Below are 18,120 nucleotides of genomic sequence, written 5' to 3'. Positions count from 1 at the left end.
CTAAAAGCTGGAGGATTCCTTATATAGTATATCCATACAATGGATACAACCATTTAAAATAATGAGGTCAATCTCTAAATGCTGATATAGAAATAATGTCCAAGGTGTGTTCATATACAGTGTGGTAGCCAGCCTCCAATATGGCCCTCAGTGATCCTTGACTCCTGCTTTTATGCTCTTACGTAGTCCCCTCCCAAAGTGAATTGCATTTAGTCTGTGTGACCAGTAGAGTAAGGTGGAGATGATGGTGTGACTTCTGAGGCTGGGTTCTAAAGGTCATTGCAGGTCCTCCTTGTTCTCTGGATCACTCATTTTGGGGGAGGCCAACCTTCGTGTTATGAGATCACTTGAGCAGGCCTGTGGAGAAGCCCTCATGGAGAGGAACCAAGGCTTCCTGCCACCAGCCAGCATCAACGTGCCAGCCCTGTGAGGAAGCCACACTGGAAGTGGGTCCTCAGCCCCAGTCAAGCCTTCAGATGACTGCCACCTCGTGAGATCCCAAGCAAGAACCACGTGGCTAAACTGCTCCTCAGTTCATGACCCACAGAAACTACACCAGTTAGCAAATGTTTATTGTTACTTTAAGCCACTAAGTTTTGAGGAAATTGATTATGCATAAATAACATACATAGTATAAGTCTTTTACTTTTAAAAAGAAGCATATATGTACTTATACTTATTCATGCATAAAAAATACTTCAAAGGATGCACAAAGGGAGTAACTAGGTTCTGACGTGGATGGGTCCACTTATCAGTATATGCTCTTATATTCTCAGATTTATTTACAAGAACCACTTATTACTTTTATAATTTTTAGGTTTATTTTTTGAAAGGTTTAAGCATCACAATATTAAGAGAGAAGCCACAGTAATGGCCCTTCCTAAGCCTTCTTGTCCTTTTGTTTTTCTTGACTTTCTCCCACTCTCAAGACCTGGCTTTAGAATAGGCTCTTCTTTAAAGGCCTTCCATTAACCCAAATACTGGAGGATTTTTTTTTTAATATTGATTAATTTCACTGAGAACATTAATCCCACAGTTAGGATGTTGCTAATGTGGGAATCCTGATTTAATTCTTTGCAGTTAATAAGGCAACAATGTTGCAATCATTGTGGGATGAGTGAATGAACCACTCACACTTGCTGGGTGCTGATGGCTTAACTAGAGTTCGTGGAGCCCACAGGCTAAGGCTGTGTTTTCTGCAGGAGGCGGTGCAGAACTGGTTGTGCCTATTTTCTCACCAATAAAGATAGACACTGGGAAATATTCCACAGATTGACCAACAGGTAGAGGCAAAGGCAGCTCATACCCAAACCACAGAATTCGTCACGCTCTCCCTCAAAAAAAGGCATTTCCAAAGTGTGACCTGAGTGACTCCAATTATTTACATTTAAACAACCATCTCAGTGACATTCCAAGGCTTTGGATAAAATGGAGGACCAGATCCCTCAGGGTCTGGTTTTTTCCCCTTCAGAATGAGGAGTGGGGATGGACTAGACACATCCTTTGACTACTGTGAAATCAGAAACTTCACTTTTTAAGACAACATCCAAGCTCTGCAACAGACCCATGGTTTTAATCGATGAGACCTGGGAACAGTATGATGAACTGTACCTCTGATTTGGTAATACATTCCAGTCCTCCAAGGGCCTCCAGAGGGTTACAGCTACAGGAACAAAGTTGTAATCAGTAAACTGTGCATACTGATAAGATTATGGCCCTAGGATTTATGAAATCTTGATAACTGGGAAATTAATTACCTCTGAAACTCCTGCTACAAACGACTGAAATGACATACAGAGAAATGCCCAAACAACTCCAATCAAGCCAGTTCAACATGTGTCCCGCACAGTGGGACAATCCACATTCACTTTCAAATTAAGAGAGCTCTCCTTTAGTCAATGGAGCCAAAGGAGTGCAACATTCAAGTATTCAGATAGTTTAGAAAAATCAGAGTGCACTAAGACTGGGGGCACAGAGCAAAGACAAGAACATGCAGAGCATTTCCAAGCTCAGGTTCAGAGTTCCTCCTCCCTCCCGTCAGGGGCCTGATTCAGGTAGAACAAGACCTTTGTGAGCCACTCCTCAAAGGCAAAAGAAACAAACGTGATTGGAAAAGAATTTGCTTTAGCAAACAAACACTCATGATTCTATTTCCCAAATCTTTTTTTTTTACACTTTTTAATGTAGATTCACAGACTTGGTGAAAATGAACCAAGAAAAATATTTCTTCGATAGGTAGTGATTAAATTATGATCACTCGTGCACGGAATACTACCTAGTCACTGAAAATAATGAGGAAGATCCATATGAACTGATTTAGAAGTTGACATATACATGCACATATGTATTTACATACACATACATATTCATTCTTATTTTAAGAGTATAACATACATATAACATACATATAAAATACATATATTTTCTATAAATTATAAAAATTAGTTCCCTCTGAGAAATAAGAATGGGCATGAGTAGCAAAGAAGTAAAATTTTTTTATTTTATATATTTTTATTCAGTTTGATTTTTTTAACCATCAGCAAATAGCAGGGGGCTTCCCTGGTGGCGCAGTGGTTAAGAGTCCGCCTGCCAAGGCAGGGGACATGGGTTCGTGCCCCGGTCCGGGAAGATCCCACATGCTGCGGAGCGGCTGGGCCCGTGAGCCATGGCCGCTGAGCCTGCGCGTCTGGAGCCTGTGCTCCGCAACGGGAGAGGCCGCAACAGTGAGAGGCCCGCGTACCGCAAAAAAAAAAAAAAAAAGAAATAGTAGGGACTTCCCTGGTGGCGCAGTGGTTAAGGATCCGCCTGCCAGTGCAGGGGACACAGGTTCGATCCCTAGTCTGGGAAGATCCCACATGCTGCAGAGCAACTAAGCCCGTGCGTCGCAACTACTGAGCCTGCGCTCTAGAGCCTGTGAGCCACAACTACTGAGCCTACGTGTCACAACTACTGAAGCCCGCGTGCCTAGAGCCCGTGCTCCGCAACAAGAGAAGCCACCGCAATGAAAAGCCTGCGTACTGCAACGAAGAGTAGCCTCCACTCACCGTAACTAGAGAAAGCCTGCGCGCAGCAACGAAGACCCAACACAGCCAAAAATAATTAATTTTTTAAAATCACTTAAAAAATAGCAAATACCAAAAAAATGTTTTCCATTGGATGAGCCCACAGACCACCTGCAGGGCTCCTGAGAGCCATTTGTTTCTTCTCCCTTTTATCCTGTGTCCACCATCTTTTGCTTTCCCACCTATAAAATGGGAACCCCACTATGAGACAGCCTGCTATGAGACTGAAAGCAGAGCCAGCAAGGAAGGCAGGGTGTATCTGGCACTGAAGTGAAAGGGGGCAAATCAGAAATGAGATCACATCAGTAGTTAGGGAGTAACAGTAATAATGCTACATAAAATTTATGAGCATATATGTGCCAAACATTTAATCCTAATAACTCTATAAGATACTATTATCCTCATTTTACAAATGAGGAAACTGAAGCACAGAGAAGCATCTTCCCTAAGTTAAATAAAACAAAGAAATAATGGAGTCAGAATTCAGCCCTGCCTGGCAGCCACTAAGCTGTGCTGCTTCAATACAAAGTAAAATAACAATGAGATTTTTTTCCTATTAGATTGGTAACATTTCAAAAGATTGATGGGGCTTCCCTGGTGGCGCAGTGGTTGAGAGTCCGCCTGCCGATGCAGGGGACACGGGTTCCTGCCCCGGTCCGGGAGGATCCCACTTGCCGCGGAGTGGCTGGGCCCGTGAGTCATGGCCGCTGAGCCTGCGCGTCCAGAGCCTGTGCTCCACAATGGGAGAGGCCACAACGGTGAGAGGCCCACGTACGGCAAAAAAAAAAAAAGATTGATGGATGAGCATTTCAGGAAATAGGTGCAAACATACTTTTTGGTAGAAGTATAAATTACTGAAGGCCATTTGGCAAGTGTTACCAAAATTTTAAATGGGCATCGATAACTTTTGACCTGGCCATTCTATTTTCAGGACCTCATCCTACAAAAATACTCACAAAGATGTCTACACACAGATGTTCAATGAGGCACTATTTTTTTAATTAGTTAATTAATTAATTAATTTTATCTTTGGCTGCGTTGGGTCTTTGTTGCCGTGCGCGGGCTTTCTCTAGTTGTGGTGAGCGGGGGCTACTCTTCACTGTGGTGTACAGGCTTCTCATTGTGGTGGCTTCACTTGTTGGGGAGCACAGGCTCTAGGTGTGAGGGCTTCAGTAGTTATGGCACGCAGGCTCAGCAGTTGTGGCTCATGGGCTCTAGAGCACAGGCTCAGTAGTTGTGGCACGTGGGCTCAGTTGTTCCGTGGCACATGGGATCTTCCCAGACCAGGGCTCGAACCTGTGTCCCCTGCACTGGCAGGCAGATTCTTAACCACTGCGTCACCAGGGAAACCCAGCACTGTTTTAAAAGAGGAAGAAGGAAAAAAAAGAGGGAGAGAGAGAAACAATTTCAGGAGCCATAGGTAGGAAATAACTAAATGACTAAAACGTCACAATATATCCAAGATATTAAGTAGTCTGTATTCTTTAAAAATGGAGGTCAATTCATAGATGCAGACATGGAAAGAATTCTAAAATGTGGTTAAAAGAAAAACAATTATCACAGAGCAATGTGTATAATATGGCCCTATTTACGTAAAAAATAAGATGTGAGAATCACTTACATTTCTTCTTAGAAGAGTGATGCCTTTGCTTCCCTTCTCTCACTCCCTCCCTCGAAAACAAAAATGAAAGCAAAAGCCACATAATTCAGAGATAAGTTGTAAAAAATAAGTCATGTGTTATTTATAAATCAATCATACAATAAAACAATTATTTTAAAAGGTCACAAATACACCAGTTGTATAAAGTCAGCTTGGAGTCAAGTACCTCTTTAAATACATTGCAAATCACTTCTATTTCAGAAGTTCTTTTGCAAATGGATGTGGTTCAAACCCAGTGATGGCTTTATAATTTCATATTTGATAACAAGTCAACAAAACTGGCAATAAATAGTCCAACAATAATTTTTTAAAATTTATTTATTTATTTTATATTTATTTTTGGCTGTGTTGGGTCTTCTTTTCTGTGCGAGGGCTTTCTCCATTTGCGGCGAGCGGGGGCCACTCTTCATCGCGGTGCGTGTGCCTCTCTCTCACTATCGTGGCCTCTCTTGTTGCGGAGCACAGGCTCCAGATGCGCAGGCTCAGTAGTTGTGGCGCACGGGCTTAGTTGCTCCGTGGCATGTGGGATCTTCCCGGACCAGGGCTCGAACCCTTGTCCCCTGCATTAGCAGGCGGATTCTCAACCACTGCGCCACCAGGGAAGCCCCAACAATAATTTTTTAAAATACTAAGTGGTAAACACTATTCCTAGTTGTGAAACAATCTATTATTCAGACAACCTGAAGATTTCATTGAAGTCAGTAAAGAGTTACACAAAATTTATTTTTCTACATTTAAAATCCTTGATGTATTTTCCTTGAAGTGACAATGATATACACAAAAGCTCAAAGGATTGATAAATAATTGAAGGTCCCAATAAGTCAACAAACAGAATTCATTATAAGCTGAACATAAAAGAGACACACAACATCCTGTTTGCTTCTCTTTTCAAAAACTGCCATGGCCCCTTGTCAAGTCAAAGCAGTACCCAGACCAATAGTTCACAAAGTTTGGAGTGCACGAAAATCTTGTTAAAATGAAGGTTCCTGGGCCCTGTCCCCAGACTCTGAGCTCTGATTCCTGAGTATAATGAATCTGCATTTTTCAACAAGATCCACAAGGATTTTTTTTTTTTTTTCGGTACGCGGGCCTCTCACTGTTGTGGCCTCTCCCGTTGCGGAGCACAGGCTCCAGACGCACAGGCTCAGCGACCATGGCTCACAGCCCCAGCCACTCCGCGGCATGTGGGATCTTCCCGGACCGGGGCACGAACCCGTGTCCCCTGCATCGGCAGGTAGACTCTCAACCACTGTGCCACCAGGGAAGCCCAATCCACAAGGATTTTGATGAGGTGGTACAAGAACCCCACTGACCATTCAAAACTGTCCAGTCCTAACTTATTGCCATTGGTTGGAAACCTAATTCTGGGCAGCTCCCTCACCTCTTTAGTTTCCTTATCCTTAAAGCCAGTCAATTGGACCAATCACCTCTGAGGGCCCTGAAGCCCTAACATGGTTGTGACTGACCCCAGATGTAAAATGTAGTTTTAGCTAAGAACTTGGTCTTCACGCCAATACTGATCTTTGCAAGTCACTGGGTTTCTGTCTCTTCTCCACCTTCTGAAAAGTCTGCTTCCATCAGTTCCGTTTCCAGGAGCACCTGAGTAGAGGAATTCTGAAACTGACATCTATGTTAATTTGGGGGACTTTCCTTATGCAAACAGGGAAGCTCCCAGCAATCCTGAGAGCTGTTGCATATACATGGTATGTGGTGAAACCCCCTTGGTTGGGAAACAACAGAAGCATCCCCATAATGTTAATCAGGTTCCAAATCCCCCTACCTAACTTCCATCCGAGGAGCTGGAAAACTCAATAGGAGGTTTTAACACTGGTTGAACTTGAAGAGTAAGAGCTGGATTTCCTAGAGAATTTGACTGATGTGTGGGATACTTGCATCTGCTTTACAGTACGGACGCTCCGACAAAGCAGAGCATTCTTTGCGTGATCCCTGATGTCTTGTGAAACGAAGTAATAGACAAAGGGGTCAATGCAGCTGTTGAGGGTGGAGAGGCAGAGGGCTACGAGGTACAGGGCATAGACGTGGCTCTGGCCCCAGTTTTTAATCAGGAAGTAATGCACCACGAGCAGAAGGTTACTAGGAGTGAAGCAGATCAGGTACATGGCCAGGACAGTGACGATGAGCTTGATGGCTCTCTGCCTCTTCTTTTCTGAGTTTTTATCCAAGGCAGAAGATTGGAGGGTCCGGATCATCAGCACATAGGCAAAGGCTGTAAGGAAGGCTGGGAACAGAAAGACTCCGATGGCCAGAGAGAGGAAATAATTGAACATGTCCCCCACCAACACCGCCTTTGGCAAAACATCATGACAGGTCGTGATGTTAAGGGCTGGAATGTAGATGGTCTGCTTCACAGCGTATAAGGGGATAGTAACCAGCAGAATCAGCAGCCATATTCCCAGGGAGACACTGATGGCAATGCTCGCCTTCTTCATGGGGTACAGCATGGGGTTCACGATGACCCAGTATCTCTGCACACTGAGACAGGTCATGAAGAGGATGGAGCAGTACATGTTGCCGTAGAAAAAGCCAATGAGTACCTTGCAGAGAGATTCCCCGTAAATCCAGTTGTTGCCATGGATGTGATAGGCAATCTTCAAAGGGAACCAGATAACAGAGAAGAGGTCCGCCAAGGCCAGGTTGGCCATGTAAATCACAGCAGGGTGCTTCTTCTTCGTTCGGAAAAGAAAGACCCACAGGGCCATGCCATTACTTGGCAAACCAACCGCAAATACGATCATGTAGACAATTGGAAGAAAGACAGTGGTCAGTTTTCCAGTGAGGACAGAGGCAGAAAACTCATCCACAGAGAAGCCTGGTTCCACTGTTGCTCCTCTCCCCGTGATCTGAGGTGAGTTATCAACGTAACCAATGAGACTTCTTCCTTTAGAGGGTCTACTGGTTCCTGTGCAAGAAAGGCAAGGCAGACAAGGGTCATTACAGAAATCAACGTTTCCACAGAAATGCTGGTTTGTCCAAATAAAATCACTTCAAAGAAAGACAGGAGGGCCGGTGGGAAGGTCACGGACAAGATGGTGCTGCTAAGCGCTACAGTCACCTGAAAATTTGGGCAGAAGAGGAAAGGAGGAGAGCAGCTGAGGAGAAAAAGAAGCAGAATGAACTGAAAGGGATTGAGAGACAACTGGCACGGACAGCATGTTACGGCAGCCCTGCCTTTCTCCAGAGCAGTGTAGCTGAAGAAAGCTTCCTGTGCTGTGTGAAAGAAGAGAAAGGAAAAAGACAGGAGAAGGAGTACACAAAATACTTACGGGTGCTTTCTTTGGGTGATGGAATTACTGGGGTTTCTATGGTCTGGATTGGTTTGCTTGCTTTTTTTTTTTTTTTTTTTAACAGCAGGTATTTTTTATGGGAGCGTTGTGAAGTATGTGTAGAAGATAACATTGATTTCTATGAATCTCGAAAAAGGTTACGGTATTTCAATTTATTTTTACAAACTGTCCACACTCATTAGTTCCTACCTGTTCTCATCATGGCCATCTATCTCACTTGGGGCCATAAGACAGGATCCAGCCTGGCCTGTCACTCCCTAGCCCAAAGTCCAACACGGCGAGATTCTCAGGAGCACAGAGATAGTCCCTCTCCAGCCACAAGGACAGCCTCAGCCGTGGGCAGGGATCCCCCACTTCTGTGTGGGCTTCCTGGAGACCTTCCCATGGAAGCCAGAAGACAGGCAAGCCTTCCGGCCGCAAGGTCATTGGACGGATAGGTGCATGATTTCTGTTCAGACAAATTTGTATTCTGACTTTTAAGCAAGTAACATGGCAAGCTTTAACAATTTCCACTCTCATCCCCATATTATGAATTAAACTTTACAAATCACAAACCAACGGCATAGCCAGCCTATGCCAACGAGGTGCTCATGGACCTGCGGATGAACATGAGGGACAATGTGAGGACATGGAAGGATCTGACTTTAATTCTGGGGACGAGCAGTCCTTCACCAGGGCACTACAGTATGCCAGGGAGGATGTGCAACCTACTCACAAGTTTATCTGATAATTTGTATGTTCAGTCATCATTTTTTCCTCTCCTACCTTTGTACCCATGTTCAGCAGGATTATTCACTTCTCTTAAGGCTTCCCAACTAAGAAGTGACAGGGATTAGGGTGGGTGGAGGATGAAAGGGTGTAGAGATCAATACTTCACTTCTCATTTAGCAGAGTGGGTGGCCCCCCAAAAGAGATGTCCATGTCCTAACCCCTAGAATCTGTGATCCTTACCTTATTTAGAAAAAAAGGTCTTTGTAGATGCAATTAGGATCTTGAGATGGGAAGATCATCATGGATTATCCAGGTGGGCCCTAAGTCCAATGACAATTGTCTTTATGAGAAAGGCAGAGGGAGATTTGAGAGAGAAGGAAGACAGAAAGGAGAAAGCAATGTGAAAATGGAGGCAGAGATTGGAGTAAAGTCAAGGAACAAGCTAAGGAATGCCAAGGAATACTAACAGCCACCAGTAGCTGGAGGAGGCATGGAACGGAGTCTCCCCTAGAGCCTTGAGAGGCGCCCACACTTTGATTTCCGACTCTTGACGTCCAGAACTGTGAGAAAATAAATTCTTACGAACTGAAAACAACAGCTGGTGGTAATTTGTTACGGCAGACACAGGAAGTTAGTACACTTAGGACAGACTCATCTCTTCTTCCAATTTCTTTTATAATTTTTTTCAAACGAGCATGAATTATTTTTAAATTTAAAAAATAAAATAGGGCTTCCCTGGTGGCGCAGTGGTTGAGAGTCCGCCTGCCGATGCAGGGGACACGGGTTCGTGCCCCGGTCCGGGAAGATCCCACATGCCGCGGAGCGGCTGGGCCCGTGAGCCATGGCCGCTGAGCCCGTGCGTCCGGAGCCTGTGCTCCGCAGCGGGAGAGGCCTGCGTACCGCAAAAAAATAAATAAATAAAATAAAATAAAAATAAAATAATATCCCTACATATTACAGTGTTCTTCAAAGCTTGACCATAACCCACAGTAAGAAATATATTCTATATGGTAACCCAGTTCTGATACATATAACCATAATGGAAAAAAAGTCTCACAAAATAATAATTAGCCTTATTGTGCAGGGTACATTCTAATACTTTCTATTGTATTCTGTTCCATTCTTATAAAATCCAGTCACCACCTTCTACATTGATTTCATGACCCACTTACATGTTTTTCACAACCAGTTTAGCAGAGTGACCGATTTTACACACAAGAGAATAGTAACGACATATTTATAGACTGGTAATGTCTGGAACTTGCTCCAGGAGTCAAAATGGCAAGAGTCGCTGTGTGAGATTACAGGTTTAATTCCAGGACTGTCCTAATTCCTTTATCCTTAATTCCTAACTTCCTTATCCCCATGGTCCCTGGCAGAGCCCTGGACCTCGCACATGGGGTGGATTGAAAAGCTCAGCTAGCCCTACCGATGAAAAAAGGAAGGAGAATCAAGAGCGCAGCTCATGTCTTTAGAGCTCTAGCCTGACCCAGTTAGTACCCAAAACCACACAGGCGCCGGCAGGGGATTCCAGGACACACACGCTTAATATCGTGTGTCCAGCGTTGCTTTCAACACTTCAGTGTATTAGCTTACTTCACGTTCACAACACCTTATGAGGAGGTACTATTATTAGAGCTGCATTTTCTAGATGCATAAACTGAAGCTTGAAAAAACTGCGTAAATTTTCCAAGGCTGAACAGTTGTTAGGTTGGAGAGTCAGGATTCAACCCAAGGCAGTCAGGATTCAACCCAAGGCAGTCCGTTTCTAGACTCCCTGGTTCTAACCCCTATATCACATAGCCTCGGAGACTGATGTGAGGTCACGCGCTGGAGTCTATTGAGACCAACCTAACCTGTGCGGATTCCACACGTCTGTTCTCAAACAGAAAATTTTAAATGTAAAGTTTTACCATTTTAACACCCCCGCTTTGAACTAGCCCCTCCTCTAATAATTTATATATTTATTTGTATTAATATTAACATGTTCTGGAAGACTTTCAGACGTGTAAGAGAATCCTATAAATTCTCCATTGGTTTGAAAAGCGGTTAGCGGCTCTCCGGAGAGGCAGGTGTGGCAAAGCTGGTGACTGGACAGTGGACCCCTGTTCTGATGACTCTTCCATTCAGAGAGCTGGGACACCCAGCCCAGAAACAGCCCACCAGAGACCAAGTCAATGAATCAGACTGCGTTTCTACAGAATGGAGCCACCAAGATTTTCTAATTACCACAAAAAGACTCAATTTTTTCCCTTGGTACCAAGACAAACAAACAAAATTACATAACTTGCTTTATAAAAGGGAAGAAAGTCTAAGCATTGATTGTCCGGAGTTACCCACATCACAAACATGATAACCGGACGTTATTTGCCTCCAAAGGGAAGAAGTACCTATGAAGTAATCTTGCAACAAACAAACGAACGAACGAACCCTCATCTGAACAAGCCCCTGGATCCAACAGCCAAATTAATAGAAATAAAGGGGACAATAGGACATGTTCAATAACATAAGAATGTCATTAGCAAAATCCAGGCTGTGGAAACTGCTGCAGGATAAGAACCTCATTTCTTCAAAATATAAATTACAAGGCAAAAACCAAGAAAGAGGTGTGGAGGTAGGGCCCATAAATTAAAAGACTTATAAGACAATATTAACCTTATGTAATGTGTGGACCCTGTTTGGATCCTGATTCAAACAAACTATGAATATAGTATTTATGACACCTATGAAACAATTAGAAATATGAATACTGAGTATTTGATTATATTACACAATTTTTGTCAGTGGTTATTATGTGGTGATGTTTGAAAAGGAAATTGCCATCTTTTATGAATACATACTGAAATATTTTAAGATGAAATTATATGTGGATTTATTTCAAAATAACGCAAGGAGGGGAACCCTCAGGTGCTGCTGGTGGGAATGTAAAGTGATGCAGGCACTGTGCAAATAAGTTGACAGTTCCTGAAACGGCCCACCATAGAGTTGCCATATGACCCATCAATTCCTACTCCTGAGTATACACCCAGGACAAATTAAAACACGTGTTCAAACAGAAACTTATACAGGAATGTTCATAACAGCATTATTCATAAAAGCCCCAAAGCAGAAATAACAAAATGTCCATCAACTGATGAACGGGTAGACAAAATGTGGTATACACATACAATGGAACATTATTTAGCAATAAAAGGAAATGAAGAACTGATACATGCTACAATACAGATGAACCTTGAGAAGATTATGCTTTTGAAAGAAGTCAGTCACAAAGGAATATGTATTGTATGATTCCATTTATAATAAATGTCCTGAATAGGCAAATCCATAGACAAAAAGTAGATTAGTGGTTGCCAGGAGCTGGGGAAACGGGGCAAATTGGGGGGTGATGGCTAAGAGCAGGCGGGGGGGGAGTGGGATGTTCTTATGGGGTAATAAAAATATTCTAAAGTTGATTGTGGTAATGGATAGACAACTGTGAATATTCTAAAATGCACTGAATTGTAGACTTGGAATAGGTGAATTGTATGGTCTGCAAATTGTATCTGAAAGCTGTTAAAGAATAACACAGGAAGGAGGGCAGGAAGGAGGCTGGGGCATCACTGGGGCATCACTCACTGTTAAGGCTGAGTGAGAGGTACCTGGGATTCACTGTAATATTCTACTTTCACATGTCTAAAGTTTCCCATAAAAATAAACACACGCCAGGTCAGGAAGGTTCATGTAAAGAGAGATAAAAATCTATTTTAAATAAGAGTACTAAAATAAAGGGGAGGGGGGGAAGAGCAAGAAATACTACAAAAAGTTAGGGAAGGATTCAGAGAGAGAGAGAAAGAAAAATTTCCTGAGAATATTCCAACATACGACCTTGAATGATCTCAATCTGAAATACCAGTCATATTAGTTATGTTCATTGTACCAGTGGCAGAGCTCACAAGCAGCATGCTGCTTGGTATAACACTGGTCAGTTCTAACACTGGTAAATGTCAAGATGCTGCTCAAAGTTCCCTGAAGCCCTTTCAGCACAGTGCACAGACTTTTACCTCGTACAGCATCCTATCCCAGTCACCCCAACTCACAGAACTTGTCTAGAACTGATGCTATTCCAGCTTCCAACTCTATAACCCATCTGTACACCAGACAAAATCATTTCTATTTTCGAGAGTGAAGATGAAATTAAATGTACATATGAAGTTTAAACGCATGTAAAGTTTAAACACACAAAAGCATTCTCCATTTGGGACCTGTAATCAACAATACTTGCCCAAGTACACAAGAATACGCACCCACTGATGCTTAAGGCATCATCCCCCCACCCCAATTACAAACAAACAGGAAATAAGCAACGTTCATCAACCACCATTCCTAACTTACCATATCCTCAGCACAGTCCCTAGCATTAATAGCAGACACTACACTACTTAATAAGCATTGAAATGGAAAGAGAGTCACAATATGTCCATTGAAAAAAAGCAACTGGCAGAATATGCTTCCATCTATATAACAAAATTATAATTTGTTTGCAGATCTGAAGTCTAGAAAAATACCCACTAAACTATAAACAACGGCCATCTCTATAGAGTAAAATGGATGGGTAGGGGAAACTTACATTTTTTACTTCACACCCCTCTATGTTGTTTGGATTACTTTTTCAAAGGAGTATAAATTGGTACAATCTATTTGGAGGGCAATTTGGCAAAAACATCAAAATTTTCAGTGTGCTTGCCCTATGACTCATCAATTTATTGCTAGGAATTTGTCCTGCCCGTATACTAGCTAAAGTGCACAAAAACACTATGTGCAAGAATATTTACTAGAATATTGTTTACCATGGTAAAACAAAAATGTTAGTTTCAATGACCATCGAAAAACAAAAAAGGCTAGTTCAATCATTTATGGCATTTATACACTGAATAATATTCCCTCTACACAAGTATGGACAGATTTTTTTTATACTGACCATGAATAGATCTACTAGGTTAAAAAAAAAATAACTGTAGGACAGAATGTACAGTATGATCCTTCTATTGTTACAAAATGCATATATTTCTGCATAGAAAAGTCTGTTGAGAGTGAAGAGGGGAGGTTTCGCTTTCTTTTTAACTCTTCTGATTTGTACAATTTTGGGGTAAAAATGCATGGAAAACTTTTAACTTTAAAAACGCTACCTGCTCTTTGTTATATTAAGCATCTTCCTGTTGCGCACCCTCCCAACCAAAGCAAGTACAAAGCAGCTACTTTATTTGTTTAAACTCTCCTCTTGTGTTCTTTCCCCTACTATCCTCCTCACCCCAAATCTTCTTTTGCTCCGACCTTTGGGAGCACAGATCAAAAAAAATAAAAGCTTCAGTTGCTCGGTACCCCTTCTCTAGGTACACTTTAGTCAACTTTCTCTTGTTCTTTCAGGATGAACTGTTTTCCTCTCAACACTTGTCCAGCTAATAAAACCATAAGAAAGACAAACACAGACTTCACTAAAACATTGCCTATCAAGGTTAATTAGTAACTACAAGGCCAGGAAGACGACCAAACACAAATTTAAAGTCCCATCTTCATGTTCTATGTGTTCTCTCTTATTACAAAACACTGGAAATCAGCCAGTGTTTACTATTACTATTACAAAACCATGTGCCCATGTGTCTATGAACAGATCACCAATTAAAAATTATAATACATCCATTGACAACATTTTAGAGTCATTAAAAATGTTTTATATTTACTGATATGCTACTGATGTTTATATAAACACATACTTGTACAAAAAAATTTCTCTGTGAATATGTATTTTATGCACGGATGTATGAAAGCATGAGAAAGGCTGGAAACCAAAATGTTAGCAGTGCTTTGGATACTGAGGGTGATTTAATTAATGCAACCCCTTTTTTGGACTCATTTTTCCCTTACAGTGATCACATACAGCTTGTATAATTAAAAACCAATTACAAAAAGAACACAAGTTTCAGTCTCCAAAAGAAAAATGGAATGACTGCATCACAGGGGACTTCTCAGGTTCGTGACACAGTGGAAAGAAGTGCCTGAAAGAAGCCGACTTAAATGCTGAACTGCCATCAACCACCAGGTCACTCTGGGCAAGTCCCTTCACTTCATTCTTCATTTGTTATTTACTGAGGTCCTTTAGGGAATGAGACTGTGCTGGACTGTGGTGATGGAGGTGCCGCTAGGGGTCCCTGGCCTCCTGGAGTACGTGATCTGGTGGGGAGACAGATGAAACATATTTACAGAAATAACTATCGATTACTGTTGTGATCAGAAAGAAAGCAGAGGCCTGATGGACAGTTCTCCTTGCCCCTCACTCCTCAATTCAGTGGCCCGTATCTGTAAAATGAGAAGGTTACACTCTAGGCTGAGTTCCCTTCCATAAGGCAGTCTTTTGGGGAAAAACCTTGGAGAAGAAAAATCAAACCTAGGATGTGTCCTGCTGCAAACTGAGGGGCACACCTTAGGGTCGAACCGAAGAGGGTAAGCAAAGACAGGTGCTAAAGGGCAGAAACACTGGTGAAGCCCTGTTTCTTAATCAAAATCAATCTAGCTTCAAGTTGTGAGGAAAGCTCCATCTACCTAAAGTCTCGCTGTTACTTAACTGACCCTTTAGGACAGTTACCCTGCAAAGGAGTAAAAATATGTGGAGGGAAAAAAAAGTGCAATATTAAATACTTCTGGTTAACAAGTAACTTGATTTTTGTTATTGTTGTTAAAGTAAGTCCCCTTATACTTCAGGAATCCCCCCCCAGCCCCTCACTTTGTAAACAAGAACAAGCCAGACACTCAGGCAAGCTTCCTATAGGAACCGTTTGAATCATAAAACAGATGAATCATCAACATCCACATATTTTTTTTTTTTAATGCAGGGGACGCGGGTTCGTGCCCCGGTCCGGGAAGATCCCACATGCCGCGGAGCGGCTGGGCCCGTGAGCCATGGCCGCTGAGCCTGCGCGTCCGGAGCCTGTGCTCCGCAACGGGAGAGGCCACAGCAGTAAGAAGCCCGCGTACCGAAAAAAAAAAAAATGTTTGCACATACTAAGCTTTGTTCCTAAATTTTAAGTTTATAAGTTTAAAACATAAGGGTAAACGGACATGCGTGCATCACAATTTCAGTACTTCCTGTAAATAAATAAATGCCTTTATTCTTGTTTTTAAAAATTTTTAATACATCTTTATTGGAATATAATTGCTTCACAATACTGTGTTAGTTTCTATTGCACAACAAAGAGAATCGGCCAAATGCTTTTACACATGTCCCCATATCCCCTCCCTCCCACCCTCCCTATCCCACCTCTCTAGGTCACTGCAAAGCACCTAGCCGATCTCCCTGTGCTATGCGGCTGCTTCCCACCAGACAACTATTTTACATTCGGTAATGCTGTCAATAAAATGTGTACCAGGGGTGCAGTTTCCAAGTATCCACCAAAATACCCTTTGCTGTAACTCCAAAGGGAAAAGAATCACATTCTTCCGTCTAATTCAAATTCACAGTGACTTGCTCTTTTACAATGTCTTTATGAAGAGGATAAAAGTGAGAACCTGCCTTTTACAACAGGTCTGCACATTTCGCAGGGAAATTAAAACTTCCCTTTTAAGGCTACCCTGGCTGCCCCAAACAGCGGGGCGTCCTTAGCATCACAGCAGTGCCATACCAGGCTTAACAGCGCCTACGCCCTCGGAGGCCTGCTCCGCCCGGGAGGCTCCACCCGCAGCCGAACAAGTTGGAGCACACCCAGGGCAGCACACCCGTGGAACCCGGCTGCGGCGCACAAGCTGGCACCTGAGCGCCGCCAGGGACGGCTCCCGTGCTGTCCCCTTCCTGGGGCGGGCAGCCTCCGGCCTACAGACCTGAGCCGCAGCCAGCGAAGGCCAGGGAAACCCAGGGCCGTAAGTTCACTTGGTCGAATGTAAAGCAGGGTCGAAGAAGTTCCATTTATTTAATCCGCCCAACTGGCCTAAACCTCGGGGTGAGCGCTCGTCACCCCAAGAACCCAGCAGGGTCCGGCCCTGACTTCCACACCCCGGCTGTGCCCTGTGCCAGAGGAGCTGCAGGCCCCGGGGGCGTCTTGAACGCCGTGGGCCGACCCCAAAGAGTGGCCTGCAAAAGTTGAAGGAGGCTGCAAAAACAGAAGCAGAAAGTTCCCAGGCCGCGGGCTCCCATCCACGCCACCCCGCTCTGAGCCATCAACTCGCTAACTCCGCGGGTCCTGCAGGACCAGTCCGGAAAAGTCTCAAAGGTGTGCGAAATGTTCCTTAAGGATTTTCGTGTTTGCGAAGAAACCCACCGGGGCCCGAGAGGCTAAGCCCTCTGGGTACTCCGTAGAAGCGAGCACTCCGCTCCCTCCCTTTCCCCTCCGTAGACTTCAGCCTCTCCCGCTTGTCCCAGCTGGTTGCTCCCAGGGCGCAGGGATCCCCCTTCAAAGCCGCCGAGAGGAGGCTGCGGGATGTCGGGAGGAGTTGGCGGCGGCGGCAGAACACCCTTCGCGCACCTGACCCTCTTCCCCCACCTGCCCATGGTGCCCAGGACCCCCGCTCCTTAGCCGCACGAGTCCTCCTTGGCCAAGTTTCTCACCTAGGACGGTGCGATTGCAGGAGGCAGAGGTCCCCAGCAGGATGACGCCCCCCAGCAGCCACGCCGCGCTCTGGCTTCGCATCCTTCCAGCAGCTCCGACAACCGGCGGGCGGGGAATTCGCCGCCAACGATTCGAAACTCAGAGTCCCACTCGCCGCTAGGAGAAAAAGCCACCCTCCCACCTGCCCCTAATTGGAGCCTCAGCGCACGCCTTCCCCGCAGCTGGAAAAGTTTCAGTGAAACTCGAGAAGCTCGACGTACCTGCGCGAGGCCACGCCCCGGGGCCGGAACGCAACGCTGGGCTCTACGGTTCGAAGACCGGGCGTCCCGGCCCCGCCCCCGGCCGCCACGCCGCACGCTGTGGCCCCGCCTCCGCCGCCCCAGGTGCGCCAGCCGCTAAGGAGCTGTTTCGGAATGCAAATGGCTGGAACGCTCAGATCGCAAGGCCGAAAACTACCTTTAACCTTTAATTACTCCTAGGGAGTCAGCCAGTGTTGTCCATCCCCATCCCTCCCCTTTCCTAAATGGCAAAAAGCCAAGACCCGAGCTCGCTGCAGTTATCGTCGGTACTTGGTAGAGACTTCCCAGTGTCGTGGGCCCTGTGGTATGAGGGATGAGTTTCTAATCTGCATTAGCAGGATGGACGTCTGCGGACACCTGCGAACGCGATGGGGAGCAGGAAGGGGTCCCGGCCAACCGGAGTAATCAGGGATCTGGGTTTAGGTTTCCGCTCTGATGTTAACTAGCTGTGACCCCTAGTAATACTCTCACCCCCTTCTAGGCCCCTTTCCCAGTCTGTGAGGTGGTGAG

At 44.4% G+C, this 18,120-nt stretch overlaps 1 protein-coding gene across 1 annotated transcript; it reads right to left on the bottom strand.

The window, feature by feature from the left end:
• Positions 1–5,762: 5,762 nt before the first annotated feature.
• On the bottom strand, positions 5,763–17,620 carry F2RL1 (F2R like trypsin receptor 1). The gene is made up of 2 exons (XM_029219115.1): positions 17,311–17,620; positions 5,763–7,642 (listed from the first exon to the last, which is right to left on the bottom strand). Exons 1-2 carry the CDS (start codon positions 17,390–17,392, stop codon positions 6,531–6,533), a joined length of 1,194 nt encoding a protein of 397 aa, XP_029074948.1. The 5' UTR covers positions 17,393–17,620; the 3' UTR covers positions 5,763–6,530.
• Positions 17,621–18,120: the final 500 nt, after the last annotated feature.

The sequence above is a fragment of the Monodon monoceros genome, unplaced genomic scaffold (assembly GCF_005190385.1).
Source record: "Monodon monoceros isolate NGI ecotype Baffin Bay Population unplaced genomic scaffold, NGI_Narwhal_1 Super_Scaffold_12, whole genome shotgun sequence".
NCBI classification, from domain to species: domain Eukaryota; kingdom Metazoa; phylum Chordata; class Mammalia; order Artiodactyla; family Monodontidae; genus Monodon; species Monodon monoceros.
Note: the sequence above shows the minus strand (reverse complement) of the source record. Positions and strands in the feature narration are given on the sequence as shown.